General features: G+C 41.3%; 1 protein-coding gene and 1 non-coding gene across 4 annotated transcripts in view; one reads left to right on the top strand and one right to left on the bottom strand.

Annotated features, from left to right (window-relative positions):
- The window catches only part of PDK3 (pyruvate dehydrogenase kinase 3), a 69,258-nt gene extending 41,985 nt beyond the window's left edge, over positions 1-27,273 (top strand). For all 3 annotated transcript variants that reach the window (XM_032475573.1, XM_032475574.1, XM_006194362.3), the window contains 6 exons: positions 6,417-6,493; positions 7,814-7,915; positions 8,360-8,470; positions 11,312-11,425; positions 12,697-12,836; positions 16,694-27,273. In XM_032475573.1, coding sequence (XP_032331464.1) covers positions 6,417-6,493; positions 7,814-7,915; positions 8,360-8,470; positions 11,312-11,425; positions 12,697-12,836; positions 16,694-16,724 — 575 coding nt within the window. In that variant the 3' untranslated portion in view covers positions 16,725-27,273. The remainder of the gene's footprint in view (positions 1-6,416; positions 6,494-7,813; positions 7,916-8,359; positions 8,471-11,311; positions 11,426-12,696; positions 12,837-16,693) is intronic.
- TRNAT-AGU lies at positions 501-573 on the bottom strand. Its single transcript has one exon. It is a non-coding gene; the product is annotated as a tRNA-Thr (tRNA).
- Positions 27,274-27,677: the final 404 nt, after the last annotated feature.

The raw sequence follows: 27,677 nt of genomic DNA, 5'->3' as shown, positions 1-27,677 counted from the left end.
GCTTATCTATTTTATATATAGTACTGTGTATCTGTTAATCCCAAACTCCCAATCTAATTTTCCCATATTCCATATAATGAGGAATGAAGGGTGTGGGTGTGTGTGTTTGAAGGGAGGGAAAATCTGTGGACGTGTGGAAGTATTTTTGTAGGTTAGATTCTTAGAAGTAGAATGACTGAGTCTTACTATATGGGAACTTATAATTAAACATAAACCACATTCCCTCTCAAAAATATTCCAAAAATATATTTCTCTTATAATGAGATCAAAGCATGAAGACTTCAGGCTGCTGTTATAGGACAATTGCCCTTACATTCTACTAGGAGGTGTGGAACCAAAGCTGCTGTCAAAGTCCACTAGGTTCTCTGAGAAGAGTTGTATTTTGAATAAATACACCACCAGCACAAGTGGATTTTGTTTATGTATTCCTGAGTGAAGCATCTTTTTTTTTTTTTTGGTAGGGGGGAGGTAATTAGGTTTACTTATTTATTTTTTTTTAGAGAAGGTACTGGGGATCGAACCCAGGACCTCATGCATACTAAGCATGTGCTCTACCACTTGAGCTATACCCTCCCCCAGAAACATCTTAATATTCTCTTTCTTCCTAATGGCTAGATGGAGCCTGACCTCACTGTCCAGATTTCTATTTGTCAAATACGGAGCTCAACTCACCAGTAGTGGTCAGCTTCTCTTTTGCTTCAATGGCAGCCTCATTCACTCTGAAGGCAGAGCAGTGAGCCTGTCCTTGCTGATTCCTGGGTGCCAGCTGGGTCAGCACAGTCCTTCCCAGTGAGGCTGTCACTCTGGGCAGTGCACCCCCCCAGGGGAGAAATTTTCCACCTATTTTTGGCACTGTCTCATGCATGATTTTGGGGGCCCTTTCCCCATCACTAAGAGAAGTGAATACTGGTGGTTACAGGTCGCCTCTAGTTTCCTGTTGCTTGGGTGGTGTATTTATGATTTATACTTCCTGTTTCTTGACTGCCAAAGCTCTTTGCGAGCACAGTTAGGGACTGCACATGCACTCTAACAAGCTCCGTGTGAGAGATAGGTCAGAGGCTGGTCCTGAACATTTTAAGCAGATGCTGTGGCTTTGTAACAAGACAGAGCCAGATTCAGTGGATTCATTTTCAGAGCCTGTGCGAACCAGCATAGCATCCCCGTTCAGGGTGCTTCTGTTCCCCAGTCTTTAACAGTAGTCAGTGATAGCTCTCACTGCCCTCTGCTCAGCACTTCAGAGGAGTGAGGCCGCCTTCAACCCAAAAGAAGACTTTGTTGCTACTTGGGAATTTAAGTTCTGTTAGTTTGACATGTTATCTCTTTTTCTGAATTTTTTATTTTTTTCTTTCCCAACGGAGACCCCCTGAGAAAGTAGTAACTAGGATTATGTAGAACGCACTGTGCAAACACCATCAGTATTTACCAGTCACCACTAGAATTCTCAATATTGGGGGCTAGCTAGAGTGCGCTTCCTTTATTGTCTTTTCTGGAACACAATTAAAAATCACAGAATTTTATTTACCTTATATCAGATTTCTTATATTTCTGATTAGCTACCTGCGGCAACCGATGTGGGTTTCTCCAAAGACAGGTAGCCATTCCACCATCATTTTAACATCCTCATTTTCTTGAGAAATAAGTTGCCAAAGCATTAAGCCAGTCAGCAGTTGCACCTTACCTTTTTGCATCCGTGTGATAAGGCAGCGTGACTTAGGGGAAATATGTGAACTCGGTAGCCAGCCAGGCAGTGGCAATCTGGATTCTGACACTTAGGAGACAAGTCACTTCACCTCTGACACTCAGCTTCCTCATCTGTAAGCTCACCTTGTGAGGTGATGGAAAGGTCGTGTTTCTGGGGCTGCAGATATAACACCAGACACAGACTAGAAATCTAATAAAGGATGGCTACCAGAAGTCAGGGTTGACTTGGGAAAGATAAGACTTATGCTTACCACTTACATTTCTTCACCATTTCTAGATTAGTTTTTCCTGTCGAGTGGTTGATTCATAGTTCTAGGTTTGGTGGGAAATGTAAAAATTTCAATTCATGCCATGTATATTTTGTTCTAAGAGGGTTCTTAGAAAAGTATGTGTCTATCCTGGGATCTTTGACCTCTGGTTTCCCCATATTGGATACTTTTGTGGATATTGTCAGTCAAGTGGTTCTACACAAGAATCGAAAAATCGTTACTAGTAGCTCTGTTAACACTGTAGAAATTAATTTTTCAGTTGTGGTAATAGCTAATATTTATTGACTGCTTACTGTGTGGCAGGCTCTGTGTAAACTAGTTTATCACTATTGTCTCATTTAATCCTTATATTAACCCAGTGAGATATGTACTGTGCCCATTTCAGAAATGGAATGATGGAAGCCCAAATGGGTTAAATTCCTGTTAGTATACAGCCCTCCCTCGGTATCTGCAGGGGATTGGTTCCAGGACCCCCCACGTATACCAAAATTTGTTGATGCTCAAGCCCCTTAAATAAAATGGGAGAGTTTAGTCAGCCCTCTGCATCCGCGGATTCAACCAACTGCAGGTTGAGTTTCTCTTCCATTTCTCTTAAAAGAATTTTTTCTGCTTAGCTTCCAGGTTTTTTTCCCCACTCTTTATAGAACTATCTGAAAATAAAATTCTTTATAGCCTATATAGAGTTCTGTTGGCATTTGTTAAATGTCATTTCAGCTAATGGTATTTGGAGCAATGATTATGCAGATAGACTTCATTATTTCTTGAGTCTTGAGCACAAAAAGCCTGGACCATTTTTTCCATTGACTTTTAAAAATGTGCCCTTAGATGGAAAAAGTCGTGTTCCATTTAAGTTTTGTTTTAGAAAGCCAGCAAGCATCTATTAAGGGTCTACTGCATAAAAGCCACTGGACCCAGGAGTAGGGAAGAGTCATGGACAGAAACACTGACATGGCCTCTAATGGAAGGGAAGAGCTCTAAACGATAATGTTCTCAAAGTAAAGTACAAGTAGTTGAGCAAGCCTTCAGATGGCTCTTAGAGAATACTGGTTGAACTGAATAGCAAACAAACAAAACAAAACTATCAAAGGTATTCTAATTTCCCTGAGATTTGTAGTGAAAAAAAGGTTGAATTCAGAAGGCTGTTTATATAACTAATCATGCCTTCTGGTACAAGGTAGACTGAGCATTCAGCATGCTCCTAGGGCCCCGTTAACAGGAGAACAAAGGAATGCGGGAGAAAAACAGCAAGGGAGCAGGGGTGCTCGTCAGTGTGCCACTGATCCCACCTCCTGCCAAAGACTAACCAGATAGAAGCACGCTAGTCAGTGGGACAGAGCAGAAGAAGCCATGGAGGAGGAGGCCGCAGCAGCAGTGGTACCAGATTACCCTGGAGGGACTCTGGAAACAGAGCCAGGGGGTGCACAGGGCTGGATCGAGAAGTCAAAAGATGGCGGATAATTCAAAGCTGGTCTGAGGTGAAGTAAGGATGGGTGATGGGGTGCGGCTGGACTCTGGTCTGCCTGCAGACAGCCACGTGTAGGCAAAGGTCAAAATCAAAGGAGTTTCTTTGGGACCAACCTGGGAAAAACTAGGGCTGTTGGCGTGAGCGTCGCTATCCCAAAGTTAAGCCCTCTTCACTCAGGCATTTGGGAGACCCTCTGGTCAGGGTCCAGCTTGCTTTCTGTCCAGCCTAAAGCCAGTGGAAAGTCTTGACCAGGTACACAGAACTCCAAGCCAGCCTTCCTGGGGGAGGGCCCCAGGGGGAAGTGACCACCAACTCCCTCAAATGAATAATCCAGTTCCTCATTCTTCAACAAGAATGTTCCAAGCAAGGTGTATCAGACCTCGGGTGAAAACCAGCAACATGAATGAAAACCTCCCTGGCATTAAAGTTCTCAGCCGTGCTGTCATGGTCAGAAGACACCGCCCCCTACCATTCTAAATGCTGGGGGAAAAATGGTTTTGAACCTAGAATTCTGTCCCTAGCTAAACCTCCAATCAAATGAATCAGAGGTATGAGGATTGAGAAATGTATCTACCATGCACACCCTTCTGACATGAGTTACCTGGCTGACTTGATAGTGTATATAATGTAGATATAAGAAATAGTGAAAAACATTAGATCTTCAATCAAAAGCAATTTGAGGGTGATGGCTGTGCAGCATGTTTGGCAAGCAATCGATTCTAATTGAAACATCTTGAAGAATGGAATGGACCCCACGCGGCAGAAAAGAGGCTGGAAGATCTTAGTGCTGCAGTGAGGGACGCATACTTCTCTGTCCAGTTCCCTGAGAGGCAAGGTAGTTAGAAACTCCAGGAAATACATAAAACTGTGTAAGAAAGACACGGTCCAAATATTTGGCAACCTAAAAAGGGTAGCATGATTTTGAGCAGTTGGAGGTGGATAAAGTGAATCCGTTTTGCCTTAAGGATTCTCCTTCCAGTGACACATGAATCACGACACATTGGTCTCACAGGGAAGGAAACGTCATCCCGGCACACCCCTGCGGCCGCTCCACAGTGAGCAGTATTTCCCTAGTTATGTTACCAACACAGTCGATGTTCAGCTTTTTAAAAAGAGCCTATAGGCAAAGTACAGAGGAGTTCATTAAAGCTACAGAACAGGACGTGAATAACATCACCCAGAAGACTGAAGCAGAAGTAGTAACGCATGGCTGCCTCTTCGTGCGGACTGTGGGGTGAGATGGTAAAGGATGGAAGGACTTTGACTTTCCTTCTTTAAAAAATTTTTGAAAATCTTTTGTGCATTAGTCCCCCCTTTTCCATGGAGGATACGTTCCAAGACCCTCAATGGATGCTTAAAGCCACAGATGGTACCAAACCCTGTATATACTGTTTTTTCCTGTGCATACATGCCTCTGATAAAGTTTAATTTATAAATTAGGCACAGAAAGAGATTAACAACAAGAACTGTTAATAAATTAGAATCATTATAGCAATATATTGTAATGAAAGTTACGTGAATGTGGTTTCTCTCTGTCTCTCAAAATATCTTGTACAGATTTAATGGCCTTTTCCATCTTAGCTAAGCCCTTATCACACGCTGTAGCCATGTGATAGTTTTGCAGTTTGAGGTGTGACAACAAAACTAGCACATATTTCTTTTTCCTCCTTCACAATTTCAGGGATAGAAGATTCATTCTTACTGTAGATCTTAGCAATGTCAGCGTACAGTTTTGTTCCTTATAAAGGAGAGAACTTTCACCCTTTCAATTAAAGGAAACACTTCACAGCATCACTCTACTTGTGCTTTGGGACCATTATAAAATAAACGCTACTTGAACACGAGCACTACTGTATTGCAACAGAGATCTGCTAACTGAGGTGGCTACTACGTAATGGGAGGGATCTATTGGACAAAGGGATGATTGACGTCCCGAGCAGGACGGATCGAGAAGGCACGAGATTTCCTCACACTACTCAGAACTTATGGATTGTTTGTTTCTAGAAGTTAACATTTAATATTTTCAAACCTCGTTTGACCATGGGTAACAGAAACTGCAGCAAGCTAAACCAGGGACAAGGGGAGACTGTTGCTTATATTACGTAATAACTTTAAAAACAACTGATCATCAAAAGGATCAGGACTTAGAATCAAAAGCTCTTGGTTCAGGCATCCAGTTTCAGGCCTCTGCAAAGCCTGTGTCCCCAGCCAGCCACCCTGTGAGCCACCCAGTATCATCATGAGGGTTCAATTGGATAATGTGTGTGCAAGCTCTTTGTAAACTGCTAAGAAACAAACAAATGTTCACTCTCCTTTATGTTACTGTTAATTACTTTATTAGAGGAAGTGGTAAGGTTGAAATTACAACATGGGTGTTTTGCTTGAGAAAGTTTCCGTAGTTTCGGTCTCTTAAAGGTCTCAGGATTCGAGGTTTCTTGTATTTTCCTCAGAAGATTGCTGATGCGAGGAGAAAGGGCTGTAGGTCTCTGGGGGGGCAGTTCTGCTAGCTGTCAGTAGTGTGCCTTTTTCTCATAATTTAATAGAATTTAACATTGCTGTTTAGTCCAGTTCACCAAGAAGATGTGCCCCCTTTCCTCTGTGGCTTCACATTTCCCTGGCTGACCATTGTGGTCAGTGGGGGGGACCCCATTTTGAAAAACACCAAGCGATATTTGGATGAACGTATGTAATGCTCAGAACATGACAAAGGTGATGATATTCCAGTTTTGCTCAGCTGAGTTCCAAAGAGAGAACTTTGCCCCAGATCACATAGCTGGTAAGTGAAGGAGCTGGATTTCAACCCAAGTTTGTTGGACTTCACAGCACATGCTTTTGCTCAACCCTGCCTTTAGAGATGGAAGCCTAAACTAGCCTTTTGTAGAGTTCTTTTTTATGTACTTGGAAAATAGGATTGAAACAGCATTCTTGACTTTCTTCTAGTTTTGGTCCTTAATCATTGACGATTTTGTCTCTGTTTTCAGCCAAAGCTCCAGACAAACCTATTCAGGTAGTTTATGTGCCCTCACATCTGTTTCACATGCTATTTGAGTTGTTCAAGGTAAGTGGAATTTAAAAACATGGAAAGAAGTCTTCATTTTAAATTACTTTGATTCAGGGCATAATGGATTCATTAGATTAGCATAAGAAAAAGGTTTTGCATAACCATTTTTAAAATTCTATTTCTGATATCCTGTGGGTTTTATAATTTGTACACTGTGAGATGAAAAATTGCTGTGTACGGTATAGTTTTTGTGAATATTAGTACATGTTGATTTTGAAGCTTAATTGTACTTTAGTGACTTTCTGTAAAATCCATACAGTTTTTTCTTCAGCTATGAGATTAGAGATGCTTTTTAGTTTCCAAACCTGGCAAAGGCTTTCTTGGTGGTAGCCAGGTCAAAATAAAAACATGTTTATGCATCTGTGCTTCTGAACACTAACCATGTAGGTCCATTAGCACTTGTTCTAGTCCTGAAAGACACACTAGGACTTTTACATATTTGAATCAGTTCAGAAAATTCAGAATATCTGACAGAGGCAGAGGGGAAAGATGGGGAAGGGCTGGACCCAAAAAGACTACCCCCAAAAAAAAGAAAAAAGAAAAAAACTCTTCAGACTCTACAGCTTAAGCTGTTGCTTTCATTAGCCAGTAGCTAATGGCATGAAGTGGCAGTATTTTGGCACAAGGAGTTGGAGATAAAATTTCATTTCTTCCAATGTGTAAAACCCTAAATTGAACACCTGAAAAATCAGTTATGCTGATTTGCTTCCCAAAATTACCATGTTACTGATGTGACACTCAAGGTTGAAATGGGCATCCAATTGTGGACTTTCTCTTCAGCAGCTGTGGCTTTTTCAGAATTTCTTTTTACCTGACATTTCATCTACTTTTTTTTTTTAAGCCGAATGATTAATTTTTGTGGGAAGCATGAATCCTCTCAGGTTTTCTGTCTTCTTTAGAGGAAGGGTGCTCCGTAAATGCAGACTGATAAATGGGATTTAAAGCGCATCAGTGAGCCTTTGCAGCCCCATTACATGTGATAAAAAACATTCCTCTTGGTTAAGAGTTGAATCATTTAAATACCCCAAAGGAAAGACAAAAAGAAAAAAAAGAAGGAAAGAAAAATGAGTATTTAGTATGGCAGATGAAACTAAAATGAGATGAAAAACAAAATAAAGCATCAAGAAATTTTTCCTTGATCTGAACACACATTTGGTTAAGTTCTTTAGAGGGGGGAAGAGGTGCCGTAGAAATCCAACTCATAGTTGCCCCACAAAAGAACGGTCCAGTAGAGGTAATCTTGTGCTAGTTTCTTTTTTTAAAGTTGTAGTTTGTGAGTTGGTGGTATGCTAAAAAAAAAAGGTCTTGTGATTTCAGAACTCAATGAGAGCAACAGTCGAACTGTATGAAGATAAGAAAGAGGGCTACCCATCTGTTAAAACCCTTGTTACTCTGGGTAAAGAAGACTTATCCATTAAGGTATCTGCTCTATTCGTATGTATACTTGTGTTATCAGTTAATTTAATAGTGTGTAAGCATTGAGGAATGAAAGGGAAGGGAAGAGAACTGACCCTGAGTGTCTTGTTCGTATGTAAGTACTGCATTAGATCTTTGGCTTAAGTTACCTCATTTAAATTTCATTAGAACCCCATTTTTTAGGGAGCTGAATAAGGGTCTCAAACCCAAGCCTATTGGATCCTAAGTAGGATCCTAAATGCACTCCACTGCCTTCTTTGTTTTGCACTGTTCACTAAGGGACCGTATTACATTGGGGGTTCAAGCCCTTGCATGGTTTAGAGTAACCTGGTACGTGCTTTATTTATTTAATGAACTCCTTGCCCCCTTCTAAGTGTAGATTGATGACTTCTCCTTCTTTTCCTTCTCCTTCTCCTTTTTCTTACTTTAACATTTTATACATTACAGATAAGTGACCTAGGTGGTGGGGTCCCGCTACGAAAAATAGATCGTCTTTTTAACTACATGTATTCAACTGCTCCAAGACCTAGCCTGGAGCCCACAAGAGCTGCCCCTCTGGTAAGTATCTGAAACTGCTGCTTCAGGAAAGACCATTAGGAGAAGGGACAGAGCTGGCTGTCTCCCTGGGTTGGCACGTTAGCCGTGTTAAACTTGAATGTGTTCTGCATGGTTTGAAGGAGGGGGGATTTTATGCCACTACTACTTTCTATATAAATCGTTTGGACGCAGATTTCTTTCTTAATTTGTGTCTAAGAAACAGTCAGAGGTGAGTGCCTACCTCCCCAGTACAGAGAAAAAGCATTTCCCTGTGGATAAGACTCCTACCAGGGTGCCATTTACTGCCCGGCGCTCCCCTCGAAGCGGGTGGAAGCGTGAAAGCAGGTGAGCGGGGAGCAGCACAGCGGGGATGGCTGCAGCTGGCCCTGGGCACTTGGGCGCTGCATTCCGTAGAGCACCATATCACCCAGGGCCTTTGAGCTTCCCCCGCCAAATTTGTGTATATAATTAAAATGTTAAATTATGAACACATTAAATTTTTCATATGAAATAACATAAGCAGGAAACCTATAGGTGGGGTCTGCATTTCCAGAGCCCTTTCTGTCTCACTGTGGAAATAACCTTCAGCCCTATTAAGGCAGCGAGGAAAGCCTCTGGTTACCATGGCAGCATTTAGATCCTGGTAGGGCCACACTTTCTTTCCCCACTGAGTGTTTCTAATTGACAAACAACAATTGAACCCTTTGTCATTAAACACAGCAACATAGCTATCAGTCTGCAAAATGGTTCAGGATCTACGTTTTCATTTTCAAGTCCTACCTGACTGATAATCACATAAGATTATATTTTCTTTGTATGAATAAAATCCAACACTTAGCATCATTTATTCAGGACAGAGTTTGTTAACACAGCATGTTGAAAGCAGAGAGAAACTCATTTCTATAGGAGTCAAGAAAATTCTTGAAAGATCAATTTTGAAAGGCATTGCCTTGACCAGTTTCTGGTACCTACTTAAATAAATGTCACAAGGGAAAAAAACCCCCACTGCGAGCAAAAATAGAGCCTTCCCCAGTGGTTTAAAAGGAATATGGATCATCTGGTTCAGGTCTCAAAATAGCATCTTGAGGACAGCTGTTATGTCATAGTTTTTTTAAAATGAAACTGAGCGATTGAAGTAGGAGACCTTTAAGAAGTATGCATCCAACCTCCCATTTTATAGATGAGGAAGTAAGGTTAGTGCCTTGCCCCGAGTCATTGAGCTCATTATCGTCACAGCTGGCACGGCTACATCTGCATTCTGTCCAGTGTACCGCGTGCTCTCCTTTGGAAGAAATGCCCCTACTAGCATCTCTCCTGGTTAGTCAGCTCTCCTCAGCTTTTCAGTGGGAGTGTGGCTATGAACTCCTGGAAAACAATTTCCTCATCAAACACCTTACTGTGTTACAGCTCTGTGCCGTGACACACACATTTCTTTTTCAGAAATGTCCCCCTAGCCATCTCCTATTGATCCTTTGACACTCTGGGAAGACTTGCCTGAACCTGACCAAACCCAAGGTGGAGGCCCCGCCTTTGCTTCCCACGGGCCTCTGGGCTTGCCTGTCTCCTCACACTCATATTGGGCTCAGGAGTTCTCGGCTGTTCCCTGAGAGACCCGAGGGCAGGCTTGGGGCCTTGCTGGAATGGAGGAGGCAGGTTTCCTTGGCCCCTTCCTGGAGTACGCTGGGTCCTTTGCTGTGGTGACCGCAGTCCCCGCTGTGTCTATGTCGTCTTCACTACTGGCTGTATTCTGCCAGGCCCACAGCCCTTCAGTAATGGTGCTCTGTCACACCCAGCCCTTTGAGTTAAGCCCCACCCCGAGGAAGGTGTCCAGGAAAGATGTTACAAAATGGTCAAAAGCCATGGAACTTGGTAAAATCGCTGCTCTGCGGTAGCCAGAACTGCAGCTTCCATTTATGTACTTTTGCTGTGTCTTAGGCACTGTGCCAAGACTTTCCACTTCTTAAATCATTTAATTCTAAGAGCAGCTCTGAGATAAGCTTCTTATTACACTTTCAGTTGAGAAAACAGCGTCAGAGACATTGAGCAAACTGCTCATGGTGGCACAAAAAGTGGATTTTGCCTTAGGTCTGTCTGAGCCTAAAACCCACGCATCCGCTGCTGCACGTGTGTTTCCCCACCTCCTTCGGTAGCCTGTCTGTGGACTTAATCAGAAGGGCCAAAGCTTACAAAACAGCCCCTTCCCCTCCACCTAGAGGTACTGAAACCAGCCTCACTTGTTCTTATTGCTTTCGTCAATACCAGAGACCTTCCTACCACCTGACAACCTGTTACTGCCAGTCAGGGTTCTATGACCTGGAGATCCGAGAGGATACTGGGCTTGTTTTCTTGCACATTGTAAAAATGTGCAGGCTGCCATACGTCACAACACTGAAGCATTCCCAGAGTCTCAGGAAGTAGCCCTTAGGAGATTGCTTTCTTTTCATTGTGTTAGCCTTGGCACTGGTAGGTTTGAACTCCTGTGCTACTCAATTTAATTTGCACTTTAAAGAGCAAGGGAAACAGATAATGGAACTTTGGAATGATCTGGTTTAGTTTGGTTTTCAATTCAGTCCCACTTGATTTGGGACTTGCTTTAACAAGGCTAAAAATTTGTTTTAAAATGCTCAGAAAGCATTAGTCAAAAATTGGAATATTTCTATTATTTCCAAACAAACATATGAGAAGTACTTTTGCAGGGTGAAAATAGATTGTTTGCCATAGATGAGCAAATACTGTAAAGGTTGGATCAATAATTTATTTGCTTTAAGTGTGGATCAAGAATTTATTTTAATCTTCGGGGTAGTCCTCAGGCTAAACGTGTTAGCATTTTGTGCCTGTCTGACTATTGTTTTTTCTCGATAGGCTGGATTTGGTTATGGTTTGCCAATTTCTCGTCTGTATGCTAGATATTTTCAAGGAGATCTAAAACTCTATTCCATGGAAGGAGTGGGCACTGACGCTGTCATTTATTTGAAGGTACTGCATTTTATTTCTATTATATGAAGGCGTCTTTACTTTTTAAAGCTGTACGTTCTGATAACTAACGGAGAGTATCATCTCTTATATTCAGCTCAGATTTGCTTCAGTTTTATGTGAAAACCAAGTTATCTCCTACCTTTGATTTTATCCTCAGATATAGTGAAATAGGAAACATGGAGATGTAAAAACATAAATATTGATTTTTAAAACTGTAATTCTGAGTTGTGATTTTTTAAAAGTTGCATATCCATTGAAAGGACTACTCTAAAAAGAGATTGGTTTTCATAAACTGAAGTCTTTTAGTCTTTGGCAACTTGTTGGCTTTCCCAAAGTTAGAAGAATTCAGTGATTATAATATGGTTACCTAAAAGGTTGATGAGATAACAGAGTTCTCTAACACAAGTTTTCTCATTCATTGGTGGTATCAGACTTTTATTTACTTGTAAACTCTAGAATATTTGGAGTATTTTTTGAATATGTGCTATAGGCACATAATACAAAATGTATAATCTACAAAAGGGAAAACGAAGTCTCTCCATTACTGGCCCCAAACCACCTGATTCTCTTTTCCAGAGGTGACCGTGGGTACCAGTTTCATGTGGATCCTCTTAGGAGTTGATTCTGCATTGATCAACATATAAGGGGGAATCTATTATTTTTTCACACAAGTGATTATTTTGGGACTTTGCTTTTTAAAAAAAAAACACTTTCCAATAGATCTTGGAAGTCTTTCCATATCTGTTCATATAGAACAGTTCCACCCTATTTAACAGCTACAGAGTGTGTCATATGTTATAAAGATAGCCAGTTGTTTTGAGTGTTTATCTTAGATGCCAGTGCCTATGAATGATGTGCTATTTGATATCACGTTATGAGGTTATATTAATAAATCCACTGTGTATGAAACTATTTCTTCAGGGCCCTCTGGGGGTGTAGTTGCCCAGTGGACAATACTGTTTGCTCTAAGACCATACAGTCAAGACAGCTGAGTATCTCACATCAGTATTAACTGAACTAAAATACTTTTTGTCTGGTCATGTGTACATCAGTACTGGGTTTTCATGAGTGAATGTTTTTATTCCTTTAAAAAAAAAAGCTTCAATTTCACCCTGACCAGTCTAAGTAAACTACTCAAATGTGATTTTACTATAACTCCAAAAATATGTATCAAGGTGTCTAGAGCTTTAAATAGTAAAAGTTGGGTTCATACTTCACGTGAGAAAAATGACACTGTGGACCTTTGGTGTATATTTCTGTTTTTCCCTTAGGCTCTTTCAAGTGAATCATTTGAGAGACTTCCAGTTTTTAATAAGTCAGCATGGCGCCATTACAAGACCACACCTGAAGCCGACGATTGGAGCAATCCCAGCAGTGAACCCAGGGATGCCTCCAAATACAAGGCGAAGCAGTAATTTACCGCTTTTCTTTCTGTTAGGAAGGATCTGATTTTTGTCCAGAGTGTACAATCCAGACAATTGATAATTTGAGCCAAATCTTTGTGGTTTTGTCCCTGGAAAAGCAAAGCAATCCCTAAAGAAAGAAAGATCGGAGTAGCTTTACACCCCAGACAGGAAGGATGGCAAGAATTGGGTAGCCAGAGTAGCAGTTCCAATAGAGGCCCTGATGCTCCAGGAGTCCTTGCCCCATGGAGGTATTAATAGCAGTAAGCAGGGTTTATTCTGCCATGAATCTTATTTAAAAAGTAACTACATCTGTAATTTGTCATCATCCGTAGAGATTGACAGAAGAGTGTTTAGAGAAAGTCTGTAGGTGCGGGTTGAAACTGGAAAAATAAAGAAGTTAAAATTATCAATCAAGATAAACAAATGTGGTTTATCCATATAGCGGAAAATTATTCAGCCTTTAGAGGGAATAAAGTTCTGGCACATACTACAATGTGGATAAACCTTGAAGTCATTATGCTTAGTGAAATAAGCCAGACCCCCGAAGGACAAATACTGTATGATTCCATTTATGCAAGGTACCTGGAGACAGAAAGAACAATGGTGTTTGCCAGGGGCAGAGAGCAGGGGGAAAGGGAACTTAGTGTTTAGTGGAGAAAGTTAGAGTTGCAGTTGAGAAAGATGAAAAAGTTCCGGAGACGGACGGTGGTGATGGTTGCACAACACTGTGAATGTACTTAGTGCCACTGAATTGTACACTTTAAGAAACCTTTTTTTTTTACCATCTTAACCAGATAGTAAATTTTATGTAAACTTTACCACAGTGAAAAAATGAAAAAGAGGAAAATTATCAATCACAGAATAACAAGTTTCACTACTTTATGGTAATAAGGACAATAATCCAATCTTTAGTTTCCAATTTTTTTTTCTTCTGACTACCCTTAAGGTCCAATTCTACTAGCAACAGTAAGGATTCTGTTTATTTGTTTAATTTAAAGTAACTTTTTAGTAATAGAAAAGCAGTATATGTATATTGTGAAATATTAGAAAATGTAAATAAGGAAAAAAAGAAAAGAGAAACTCCTATATTCCCACAACCCAGAAATGACCATTCTTAGAGCTTTGTGTTCTTCCAGATATTTTGCAATTTGAACATACGTACATGTATTTTTCCCCAAATACAATCATACTTTTCATACTGTTGTACAACCTGCTTTTATTTCACTTAACCATCCCCACCTTTCCGTGTCAATAAATTTGCATCATGAAAATTCCCCTGATTTGTCCAAATGGGAAATCAATTCCAGGACCACATAACACATCTGAGTAGGTCTCAAGCTATTTTTAGTCTAGAACAATTTTTTGAAACCATGCCAGTTGTCCTGCAAAAATGTCCCACTTTGATTTGTTTGATTTCTTCCTCGACATGTCATTTAATTTGTCCCCCTTTCCCTGTGTCTCCTATAAACTGGAAGTTCATCTAAAGGCTCAAAGGAGCAATTTTTGCTAGAATGTTTTATAAATACTATTGCAGAATTACACTATAAGACCCATGATATCTGGTTGATCCACCGTTAGTAATGGTAAGACTGACCATAAGTCAGATGATGGCTATCTTAGTATAGTTAATTTTCCCTTCTCAACTAACAAGTAATCTGTGTAGTGTTATTTTGCCGCCAGGCAACCACCACCTAATGATTTTTAGCACCAGTTGATAAATTTGACCTGAATCAATAATTTTATGAACATTTATATAATGAAGAGGGTTTTTTTAAGTATCATTCCTTTGACAGTTATTAGCTGACATTCTGCTCTGAAGTTCTTCATCAGCTAAGGCCATTTAGGTACCTTTTGAAGTACAGTTCCTCCTGGTAAGGCAGGGCAAGCATTTAAATCTTTCCCTTGACTTATTAATTTTCAAGGTAAGAAGTTGAGTTAAAAAGCACCATAAATGGTGACAAATGAGCTTCTGGCTTTCTTGTTTTTAAGTATTATTATGAACATTATAGATCTTTATTGCTTTGATATGTTTCAGCCAGTACTCAATATGTATGTATATATATAAAATGCACAGATCTTGAGTTTACAGCTTGATGAATTTTCACATCTGTATTTCCAGCACCCAGAAAGGCTGCTTTCTAGTCAAACTCTTCTCCTTCCCTCCCCACCATATAACCCTTATTCCAACTCTATCTGCTTTTGCTGTATCTGATTCTCACTTCTTGAACTTAAAAGGAACACATAGTGTGTGCTCTTCTAGTGTCTGGCTTTCTGTGAGGTTCAGCCATGTCACTGCATGTAGTGGCCATCTTTTTGATGCGAAAATTGGCACATATTTGGCCAATGGAAGAGAATTCAAGCCAGATCCTCTGTGTTCCATTGAGAAAGCCCCGTTCCTCGTTGAAAGCTTCCTTGCTTTCTGGCCCAAGATGATGTCCTAGGCTTGTCTTACACTTTCCCTACAATAAGCCATGATCCTGAAGGACTCCCATTTCCTTCTAGTAGATATTAGAGACCCTAATCTGGGAGTTGGGGCTGTACATTACACCTTTTCTAGCCCCTTTTTCTGGACAGACCTACAAAGATATGTGTTTTTAATCATAAGTTCGTATTGATATTTTTATTCTGTTTTAACACTGCAGTGTATCTCCCTAATATATTTTAATTGTATACATTTCCTCTTACCCTGAAAACCTTGATTTATAAGATAGTGTAACAGAAAGGTATTTGTATGCAAATAGTTTCTATAGCTTTGTGATTTGGTACCATGATAGTAGCATTGGTCTTTTCTGATGAATGATGTAAAAGGTATCTACACTGATGTTTATTTTTTTCTGTAGAAGTGTTGTGATGGACCTCTGTACAATATTGCTGGACTGGTCACTCACCTCTGATGATGAAGTTTAAAGTTTGGTTTGTGCATATGAGTGTGAGTGTACACACAGGTACATATACACACATACACACACACACCATCCCCAGCCAAGATTAAGCTAAATCAACTTGAAACACCTGGATCAGTTTCCTCTGATTCCATTTTCAGTCTGTATGTAAGTCAGGTAGCATGCTGGGCATCAGTGTGATCAATGAATTCTAGCCATTGGTCCGGTAGGGGTAGTTATTTGGGTCGTACAGAAGCAGTCTTTATAAATATTAAGATCCATTTGGATTGTAGAAAGATGGCTTTAATTGAATATTGTTTTAAAGGCTATTTAAAACCTTCAAATAGTTTAGCAGGTTGTTAATGCTAATTAAGTATGAGTCTTCATTTCTAATTTCTTATTAGACAAACAAATTTAAGCAGAAAGCAGTTTCCAAGACTCTAAAATGGTTAGCCTGATGCTTAAAGTTGTTAAATCATACAAAGAGGATAATTGGTGGCAACCTTGAGAAAGTATTTAGTAGGTATGGTACATTCACTGAGTGAATGAGAAATTCTAAAATTTATTTTCTAAGCAGATTTTTAACAACAGCTTTATTGAGATATAATCACATACCATAAAATCCACCCCTTTAAAGTGTACAATTCAGTGGTTTTTAGTATATTCACAGAGTTGTGTGACCCTCGCCAGTGTCTAATTTTAGAACCTATTCACCATCCCAAAGAGAAACCCCATACCCGTTAGCAGTGATTCCTCATTTCTAATCAGGTTTTTAACTGAGAGTAAAAAACTGTTTTAAAGTAGATCTAAGTCATTAAATGGTCATTCTTTTCCTGTAGTAACCCTAGAGAATGATTCTGAGATAAGACATGGGATTTTGAATTATCATTGTAACTAAATGCTCTGAGTAAGTCTCGGTTAAAATAGAGAAGGTTGTCCTCATAAACTCACTCTGGATATTTCCGTTATTTTCTTTGTAGGGACAAAATCAAGACTAACAGAACTTTGTAAAGAACCGGATGCTTCAGTCCTCTCTGTGAAGAAGAGATTGTCTTCTGCAAGTCAACCAGAAAGAACTTTCCTCCACCAACTCTGAGTGTGACACCATACTTAATCCAGTGCTTGAATGTGTATTTTCTCCGTATGAGCTGGACCTTTTCCACAGATGTTTCCTGTAGCAACTGCAGATCTTCCACTAAAGTAGTAACCTGAGTCATTTTTTGTAGTGTGATGCCCTGCTCTGGTGGGCGCCTGTCGTGGGCAGGCGCAGAGCCCGCCAGCACGCTCGCGTCCTCAGACCTCTCTCCTCATTACCAGGGAGTTGAGTGTCTGCGGTCTCCCCAGATTCCTAAGCTCCCGCACCCCATTCCAGGTACAGCAGGTCTCTGCTGTTGCTCTTTGTGACCAAATACCATGTTTGTCCCAAATCACCAACTAAGGCCTGGGAGTCTGCACGTTGGAGACAGCAGCTGAGCGTGTCTTGATAATCGGGTCCCAGGGCCCTTCCTCTCTCTTGCGCATCCCTCCTTGCTCTCTGATTTAGACTTTGGCCTTCTTCCATCCGATCGGATTCTCATTGTGAGGCGTGGGTACTTTTGTGTTAGATCTTCCTCTTGGATGCATTGATTTCATTTTGAAATTCATTTGTATACTTCCATTCTATTGATTAAAGCGTTCCAAAAGTTGTCTTGGAATTTTACACTTAACTGCTTGGTTTCAAAGATCTTAAGTGAAAAACTACCTTCTGGTCATTATCAAGTTTGCAAAGAGGGGGAAGTGGCATGTTTATCCTTATGTAAAAATTTTTACCACCAAATACTGTCCCTTTGTCATACTGTACTCCTTTGCAGTTTTCTAAGCCCCTGTGTGATGCACTTTACTAGTTGTCAAATAGACTGTTGAAGAGAAAAGTTCTTTCTGGTTTATTTTGAAAAATACCCTAGGGCTTCATAATTCACATTTTCATGAATTTTAGCCAGTCTTAGAATTGTCAAGCTGATTTTCACCATCCTTTACTTTTTGCTGAAAGATGGAATTGGCAGAGGACTTGGGGTAAGGAAGGAGGGCCTGTGTTATATTTACTCTGAGAAATGGAAGCTATTGGAGAGTCCGGATGGAAATCCACAACCTGTAGAGCTACACAGGATGCATTTATCTTCTCTGTATTTTTTCATATATATCATCTACTTTGACTTCTGCCCTTTTTTAACATCCATGTAAATGTTTCCATCCAGTGTTTAAGTATTGAGCCCAATGATTGAGAAGCTGTAACTTGTACAGTGGTCCTCTTCCTTCAGTCCTACGACAGTACCAATGCACTTGTCCCCGCTGCCATCACAGTGGGGCTTTTCCCCCAGATGGAGCTGGGCTCTGACCAGCTGCGCTTGGGTAGGTGACAGCTCTGTTGCTCTTAGTTCCACTGAATCTGATATTGTTTCATTTTATGACGTTACCTGAGCTCATGGTCCTTCCTTCATCTTTAGAAAGATCTCATCTCTTCCATCCTCAGAAGGCTCTCATGAGGGAACTCATATTTATTAGTTGGGTAAGAAAAAGACCAACATGCTTCCAAGATATGGGGGAGGAGCTGGTCCCCATGGAGGCCCGTTTTTTGAGGACTGAGTCAGTGTCTTGGGAGTGGGGCTGATTCCTCTGATGATTTCCTTGTGGTGTAAAGATGTAAAAATGACAGCCCTTTGTGTTTAAAGAGCCCGGCTTTCTTATAAATGTCAGATCGCCTATCAGTATCTGACTTGGCCTCCATTTCCAACCATAGCCCTCTACACTTTCAAGTACAACACACTGGAGGGGGCGGAGGCAGCAGCTTCAGGAGCGCTCCCTCCTGCCTTGTTCTGGCAGCGTTTTAGTGTGCGCCTGCGGAGTGCCCCATGATCATGATGCGCTCACAGCAGGCTCCCTGTAAAGGTTGAAGCTGGCAAAGCTGATAGGGAAAATCCTAGCACGTTCCTCCCTTTCCAGATCTTTTTCAAAAGTAAAGATTTCTTTCAATGTTTTAATGACTGACTTGGTAGCTCTTTACTGACACACTTTCTAGATTATTCATATCCATCTGACCCCAGTACAATCTTGCCTCTCCTGTCTTTGCTTTCTGCATTAAGAATTTAACTTTGCTTCCGAAGAAACCATAAGAAGAATTTCAGCAACAGTCTGTGTTCCCAGTTTGGCTGCCCCAGGTATTCATTTATGCTTCTTTTTTGACTGTATGTGACTCTTCTGGACTTAGGTGTAACCGTCTGGCTATTTGCTGGGTTTTGTCTCTAAGCAGACAGTCACATTTCTACATATCAGTTGAAATATAAATAGCCATTAACTGTTTTTCAGCTAAATTTGTTTAGTTCTCCCAATTCTTCTGTGTTTTCCTCTCATTTACTTGATTTTATTTTAAGTATTTGGGGATGGCATCTACTCTTTGAAGTAGTACCTGGCACATAGTAGGTGCCTAATAAGTATTAACTGAATCAATGAATGGAAATTGACAGATGTTTACCTTGGGTGGTGGGCAACACCTTTCTAAATTCTTAAACTATCTTTCCAAATTAAAAATAACTCAGGTCAGGAGCTGTGGAAATACTGCATTTCCTTTTTATCGTGGTAAGAGGTGACTTGCACATGGAGAGAAACGAAAGAAAGGCAGTAGTGATGGTTCCACAGGAGCCATCTGACCCTTTCTTTGTCTCTGAATATCTGATTTGGACTCCTTAATATAGTAGGTTCTTTCCATCCAATCAGGTGACGTGATTTTATACCCTTGCTTATAGATTCCAAAGAACTTTCACACGCAGCATCCTATTTGAGCCTTAGGATGCCAAGAAGTGGACCATGCAGTTTTCTGTTTTTCATTTGAGTTCCAAAGCAGTTCAGTCGTTTGCCAAGGTGGCATGGAGGAACCAAAGTGAGTAATTGGGTCGTCTTGTTCTTCAGCCCGAGCTCTCAACAGTGAACCAGGTAATTAGCATTATCTCTTTTGAGGAATTTCTTGGTTATGTTAACCCTCAAGGGTAAGATACAAACCAAATTTTGTCTATAGTGTCAGAGAATTCCATTCAGGAGAGGTTGCCTTCTGTGTGTTTTCATTTTGGCATAGTTAGTTAGAGGAGATAATCAAATAGATTTGGTGGCTTTTACCTAGAAAGATAGGCAGCTTTATAAAATGTCTGACTGTAGATAATTACTAGAGTTATTGAGACTTAATTCTATGTTTGAATGAACTCACAGCTCACTGCCAGCTCCCTCATACAAAGACTCCATATTTGAGAGTCAATGCTTTTATCTTTTGGTGGACTGGATTACAGTTTCAGTTGGATTTTCTCACATAGTTGCAAATGTTTTTCTACTGCTGTCCCTTATGAACAGTAACTTGGCTGGCGATCAGATTCTGAGGGTACATCTTTTTTCCCTCAGTTCTTTGGTGACATCACTCTACTATCTTCTAGCATCTGTTGGTACTGAGAGGGCTCAGTCCAACCAGATTTTTCCTCCCTTTTTGTAGGTGACCTTCCTGTTTGCCCTGAGTGCTTGTGATTTCCTGGTTATCCTTGAAATGCACTAACTTCATTCAACTATATCTCAGAGCTGACAGTTACCTGTCGGCTTTTTCAGGTACACAAGGAGCATCCAACATTGACATCGGCACCTTACCACATTTCTTACTGGTTTATTGGTTCTCTAGTTTAACAGTTTGCCCCTCTATTGGCTGTCTGTCCTCTGTCCTTCACATTCATCTAGCCTTTGACCGCATTGGTCTCCTGGTCCTCCTTCCCACTGTGTGATTTGCTCCTCAGATCTTACCCTTCCATTGTGCTGACACTGTTTGCTGTAGTGTGCAGTGTGGCTTTCACTTCTGTTACAGTTTTATTTTTTCTCTTTCTGTCCTTAGCTCCGCCAGCTTTTCCTCTCATTGCGTTGTCCTCTTTGACTCATTGCGTTTCCTGGAAGGCTGAACTGTTGCCTACCATTTTCGTGGTCTCTGAAATCATCCTGTTTCCAGGGTGTGTATATCTGTCTTTTGCTTCTTTCACCCCTTTCTTTCCGTGTTGTTTTGTTCTTTTATTGTTGCACAAGCATCGCAATGGCTTTTTCGGCTTATTGTCTGGTCTTTGCATGGGACCAGTTCTATCTACCAAGAAGGGTGTGGATAAATCCTCCTTGATGCCTCCTCTTTCAAGTGGTAAGTGTTTGATCACCTGAGCCCTTGAACCATAAGGCTGGATATCGATAGGTTATAATGGCAGAGGCTCTTTTTCATTCTGTTCTCTGGACCTGGCTGAAGGAGTGAAGCAAAGCCTCCTCCGAGTGCCTTCTGTGGACACTGTTGATTCCTCTGCCCTGGGGTCCCACTGAGGGAGAGGGACGTCCCTTGAGTTTCCCCACGTCCATTAGAGGTCTCCCTAGCAGGCGTGTGGTGAGTTTGTCCTTCTGCTCTGCTGGATTCTATGTAGTCTGTGTGTTTGGCTCCGAGTGACTTTTGCTCTCCTCTGCGCAAAAAGGGACCACCTGAGATGCCAACCTTTCCTCCTAGGTTTTGCTTCTGGAAATGTGACCACGCAGTGTACCCTCAGCTCATCCTGACTGCCGCTGGGCTTTGTTTCTCCAAATTAAGACATAATTGGTAGCATCCTTTGGAACCGTCTCCACCACAGCTGCCCAGCAACTGTGGCCCACTAGACACCTGCGAATCCTCTTTTCATTAGTCCTCCACTTGGTTGTCAGACACTCCCCTGGAGTCCTCACTATGGGGTGGTGGCTTTTATTAGTTTCATCGTAGGCAGCTTCTTTTTCAGCTTGTGGATGTGTGTGTTGAAGGGCAGGAGCACTTGTATAAACATGCACTCATTCTGCCATCTTCCCCGCAGTCCAGGTGCTTAAACATTGACTTTGAAGATAATGTCCTTCCTAATCAGCAGCTATGTGCTCGTAAATAGATGAAACCAATATCACTTGCAGGAAAGAACCGTTAATAACTTAATACAGGATTTTTGTTTATTGTTCTCCTTGGAAAGATAACTTTTAACTTGAGATCCTGTTCCATTGATTAGAGAAATCTGGACCTTCTGGTTTGAAAATGGAAGATGTGACATTTTAATGAACTTAAGAAGTTACCAGGCACCGACAATGATTTATTAGTTAATTAAATATGATGGGATATTTCAAGCTAGCACATAATCAGAGTTATCAAGAGAAGTATGAATTATTTTGTGTTAACAGGTTTCTAGTTGAGCTGCCCCCCCCTGAGGGTGGTAACCCTGTGAGAGCTGTTCTGGGACACAGGTTTTCTTACCGGTCTTTTCAGTCAACCCATTTTCAAATTTGGTTCATCAAAAAATAGAAAGGCGTTAAGTCCTCATCAGGATTCTGTTTGATATTCATGAATACACACTGAGATGGTTTCTGGGTCTGGGACTGACTATAGAAGCGAACACATCGTAGTTTCATTTACAGGGGATCACAGCTTAGGGGTTTTATTTGGCCTCATTGTAGGATAGAAGCCTCCTGTCCTCAGTGGCCAGTGTGTCCCACTGGGCACACTTTTCTCACCTTCAGAGCTGAGTGCCCTGATCAGGGAGTGCGAGTGACAGCCTCCCTGTGTGCCCCACACTCCACTCTGCGCAGTGCCTTTCCCTCAGGTCAGTCTTTGCCCTGGGTCTGCCCTGTCGTGAGATGCAGAATGAAAGAGGCACCACCCGTACAGGACGAATGAAGGGAAGAGGGTAGATGGAGGAGTCGTGGAAAGGAAAGCCACATGTGTTCCTCGCTTTCAATAATAGCGACTGTCTCCAATGCACTAGAAACCGCACGGGGCTGGGTGCGGGGTGTTGATCACAGCGACGGACCCCCCTGACTCACGGAGCTGGTGGGGGAGTCAGATGAGACACTCACCAAGGGCAGTTTTTAGTACAGTTGGGAGAAAAAGGCAGGAAGGGGGTTGCAAGGGGGGAGTAGGGGGCGGGGGCAAACCCTGTGAATGTTGTTTTCACCGTGGACGGGTGTGTTCCTTAGGTGAGGAAGCACTGGTGAGTCCTGAGTTCTTCTGTCCTTTGTCTGTGTTCCTCTGCATCTGGAGAGCCCGTCTTCCCGGAGGGGCTCCGCGGGGCTCTGCACCGGCCCTGCCGCGGGCCGCGCTGCGACGCTGGGTCCATGAGCGGACTGAGCTCATTGTGCTTCGTTGTCTCACCGACCCGCGGGGAGCCGCGGTCAGATGAGAGGAGCCAGCTTTTCCCGTCAAATTGCACTGAATGATGTGGGCTGCTGTTTCCTCATAACAAAGATGCAATTACAGCAGGTTCTGGATGTGTCTTTTTAGAACTTCAGAAATCAGTATTTAAACCAATTCTTCCCACTTCCAGCATCTGACTGATGGTGCTGGAGTGAAAATAGCTGCTTGTCAGGAGGAAAGACCCTCTTTAGCGCTTGCAAACTGGTTGGGGAGGTGGAGGAAAGGATTCTCCAAGAAAACTTTGCCTCTCATGTCTGTAGGTTGGCGTTAGCTGTGTTCACGGTCCCTTCTCACCAAGGTGAACAAGATCAAATGACAGCAATATTGTAGTCACAGAATCCTTGAGAAACCTTTGTTTCTGCCTTTCCCTCTGTCTCTAAAACCTGGACTTGAATTGCCCATGATCCCGGTGATGGGGTCAGTGCAGCTGGGACAAGGAGAGCTACTCATATTGTGACATGGGTGGTTCTTGGTGGCAGTCTCACTCCCTCGGAGGGAGCAGCAAAGCCGGGGAGGACACTTTGGTTCTCTGACACATGCCTGTCTACCCCAGGGAGGGTAGACTGCCAGAGCAAGAGATGGGATGCTTTGAATGATTCCCATGGGTAGAGCCAATTTGTCATTCTTTAAATTGACTTATTTCCATATAAATGAAAGCACCTTAGGGCATCACTACTGAAAGCCTCTGAACAAATGTCTGATACTGTTAAGTGCCTGCATTAAAAGAAAGCCCACCCCTTATGTCTCATTAATATCCTCGCAGTGTTTAATAAATCAGTAATAGTTTTTGCCTTCCTGTCTCTGTATCCTCTTCCCTCCAGCACTGCCGACTCTGCAGGGGCGGTTCCCATCCCAATTTAAAATGGTGATTTCCAACCTTGATGGAGTCTGCATATCTGTTGAAGAGGATAAGTGGTAGGGCTTGATGCTTGGAGTCCCATAATCCAGTGTGGACAATTGGGAAAACTTTCTGTGGGATTTTTTTTTAAAGGTTAGAGAACTGAGGAGATTTTGTGGTAATAGCGGATCCAGGAATCTTGCGGGGAAAAGAGTACGAACTTAACCTGAAAAGTTTTTCTCTGTTCTATAAATCTCTCAGTGACATTTGGATTAATCAAGCATAATTAAATGTAGTTAGGTTTTTGTCAGATTGTAGTTCAAAATAAAATTCATCTATGGAGAGGGTAATATATTCTGTAGAAATTTTATTAAGCACTTTAGTTAAGCAAACACTAAGGAGAACAAAATCAGCCTCAGGAAGGTTAATTACTAAAAAAACACAAAGTATAGTAGATTATGTAAATCATTTTAATTTTGAATACCATGGTTTGGGCTTTAATTTACATAGAGAGGTATTTCAGATTTGTTTTTCACATCATGTTTTCCACACGTGCAAAATTGCGATTGCATTCTTTAAAAGTTCTCATCACTTTCAGATTCCAGTAAGTTTGCTTACCTTTTTCATGTGACAGTTTCCAAAAGTGAAGAATTATGATTGCTTTCTGTAAAATGCAGCTAATTATTTGAGGATTCCACTAAGTTTGTTCCAATTCTAAAAACCATATCTTTATTTCTGTACCTTTAAAGGAGTGATATTTTAAGAGAGGTATTAGGATAGAGAATGTATATGAAAGCATCCCGCCCATGCCTGGCGTCTCCATAAATAAAATGACTTTTTTTTTAAGAAAAGGTAAAACAGGAGAGTTTAGACGATGATGATATATCTTTTTATTTTAGTAATTTCTTTAAAGGAAGAAGTGAAGAGATTGAATTGATTGTAGAAGTTATATTTTTCTGTACTCAGAGAATTACATTTTCACGACCCTTCCATGTCTCAGGGAATACCCTTTGGTAAGAATCCCCATGGAAATCTCTGAAGGTCTATCCTGGTATGCTCAGATCTGATCATTCTTGTCAAAATTTCTAGAGCTAGAGTTTCACAAGTATTGTTACCTCGGGAATACAAGATTACCCGAGAAACTTGAGCCTCGCCCTTGTCACCACTCAGACTCTGTGCTTTAGGCTTTTTCATGATAAATACCACCTAAAAGTCCTTTGTTTAGTGGGTGTACCAAGGTCTCTTCATCATGCTTACCTGAGATTTTCATAGAAAAACCCTGCAATTTGATTTTGTTTGATGATTTTGCTTCTTGGCTTCTCAGTGAGGATTCTGTTTTCCATTGGAATTGAATCCTTGGGGGATGATAAAATTTCACTTAAAAGAACATTCTATTAAATAATTCTAACTTTGGCCAACCTAAAAGTGGCCTGCTAATTTGAATTCTGTGCATAACTTTTGCAGATGGGCCAAAACAGCACAAATTGTCAAAGATCACATATACTGTAAGCAGTATGTTTGCCCTGCTGTTAGCAAACGAAAGACATGTCTAATTCTAATGGCTCTTCAGTTCATCTTTGCCTTCCAAATGGGTTGAAAATGGCAACTTTAGAGTGGAATTCTTACTAATAACAGAACCACTTAATGTTTTAAAATAGTCTTACCTTGAGATTCCTTTTGCAAGATAATAACAAGAATCTTAACATCCAGTTCTAACTGTTTTGGCTCTTCATATATGCTCGACATTAAAAAGGCAATGACAGAAGTTACATCTGATTGGAAGTCACAGGCATTTGCCGTTTAGCCGCGCTCGATGGATAAGAGGAGTGAACCGAGCAGTTGGCGGAAACAGGCAGGGTGGGCATAAAATGTTACATTGCTGTTTAGACTACATCATGGCACCTCTTTCTTCCAAATTCCATTTTCTTTTCTCATTTGAACGCTTATATCCATGGGAAACCGCAATCAGTATTTTAAAAGGCACTGTATTTACATGAAGAACTGGCTTGTGCCTTTATCTAAAACTGCTGAGGTTACTATCCCCCGTGTTTCATTTGAACAAATGTTTTAGAATAATTACAGCTAAAGCCTGTCACTGTAGGGGTCTGAAACCCTGGAAACTGCCCGCCATCAGAGAGGGAGCAGGCCGGACTACAGGCCTGACACCTGGGCTCGCCGAGCGCCGTCAGGAGGCAGGTTGTGTCCGGCTGTCATAACCAGCATAAAATGTCAAAAAGAAGGGGCTTGCCAGATCCTGTATTTGCTCCCTTTTTTCTCTAGCTGCCTGTGTAACTTCCTGGGGACAACATCACATAAAGTCCTTTGATATCTTGCTTTTCAATTTTAAAAGTTCCTGTTAGAGCTGGCACGTGAGTCTGTAAGTTGTGCTTGTACTTACAATTCTTTTTCAGACTAGACCAAACTAAATGCATCTTGGCTCTGAGTAGACAGCTAAGGTTTACCCAGAAAGTCAAGATTTACCTAGAAAGTATAAAGTATTATTATGTACTTTAAAAAATGCAAGTTGGCTGTATTCAGTGTCAGAGGAATTGAGTTCTGTTGCGTCTTCCTTTGTTTCCGATACGTTCATCGTTATTATTCGCTCCTCTTGCTGCGTTGCACTGGAACTGAGCGCTGCACTCTGATTTAACACCTGGGCTGGGCTTGAGTCCGTCCTGGACAACGTGACACACGGTTTGGGAGTGTAGAACCTACCACTTCAGCATTCTGGCTAACCCTGGTCCCTGCAGAGTTCCTTGGTGATAAAGTCATTTGAGGTTGTAATTGCTGCTTCAGGTTTATATGCATCCTCACAAAAGTACATGAGTGCTTGTAACTTCAATATTTTCCAGATTTAGAACACAAGCTGTGAATACTTAAGAAATGCTTAAACCAAATAAGAAAAATCAGCGCGGAGTGAAATATGCCATTGCGGACATATTTAATGTTGCATTTAAATGTAAAGTCACTTGGCTGATTTTTCATTGTAACTCCTAGACTCATAAAAGCAGTGTCTCAACCGGAAATGATAGCTGATTTAACAAGAGAAAAAGACTAACTTATATATGAAATGAAAGTTCATTACAGTGTTTGTAACCCTAAGTCCAAATCTGACCTGATTTCACTTTGGGCAGCTGTCAGCTTAGTTACAGTGAAATGTACACGCGTGTCCAGCGTTCACAAGCTGCCTTGTGGTTCATAGAGTGAAGCCCGGCCCTGCGTGTTCTGTGCTGTTCTGTGGCCTGACTGGTGCACACTGTCACAAGTGAAGGATGACTTTGGTTTGAGGTCATTTGTCGCTCTGCATTCCGTGGAGAAAAGTATTTTTGTGATTGTTGGAAAAACAACCAGGGAAGTGTGTGGCTCAGATAATGTTCTCCATCAGTCGTGGAGCCATCTGTGGTGTGTGTCATAGCCAAAGTAGTCCTGAAGCACGTGGACAATTCTGTACCACAACCGTCAAACAATAAAGTGGTAGTTGTGTTTCACTGGGCGTCAGTGTGGTCTTTTCCTGAGTTCTTGTCTGTAGTCTCATCCCTCCCACCTGTAAGCTTCGCCTTCCGCTTGCTCAGTTTCTAAAATTCAGTACATGAACTGCACCAAGCACCTTTGCAAGTTGCTGGGAATGGACAAGGGTACTTTTCAAAATTCTTATGATTGATCAAAGCGAAAACAGGTTCTTTGGCTTCTCGGTGGCAGGGAACATTGAGCTCATCTTTTGGGGGAATAGCCTATTGGCAACATAAAGGAACTGCTTAACAGTAAACTGTTAAAATGGTATTATTTCAAAACACGATCCATGGATCGAGGAATGGGGACCATATAATGTATTGTCCAAGCCAGCACACTTTTGACAGGGAGAAAGAGCACTATTAATAATTATGCTGTAAAC

This window comes from Camelus ferus, chromosome X (genome assembly GCF_009834535.1).
Source record: "Camelus ferus isolate YT-003-E chromosome X, BCGSAC_Cfer_1.0, whole genome shotgun sequence".
In the NCBI taxonomy this organism is placed as follows: domain Eukaryota; kingdom Metazoa; phylum Chordata; class Mammalia; order Artiodactyla; family Camelidae; genus Camelus; species Camelus ferus.
This window is presented reverse-complemented; position numbering and strand designations above follow the sequence as displayed.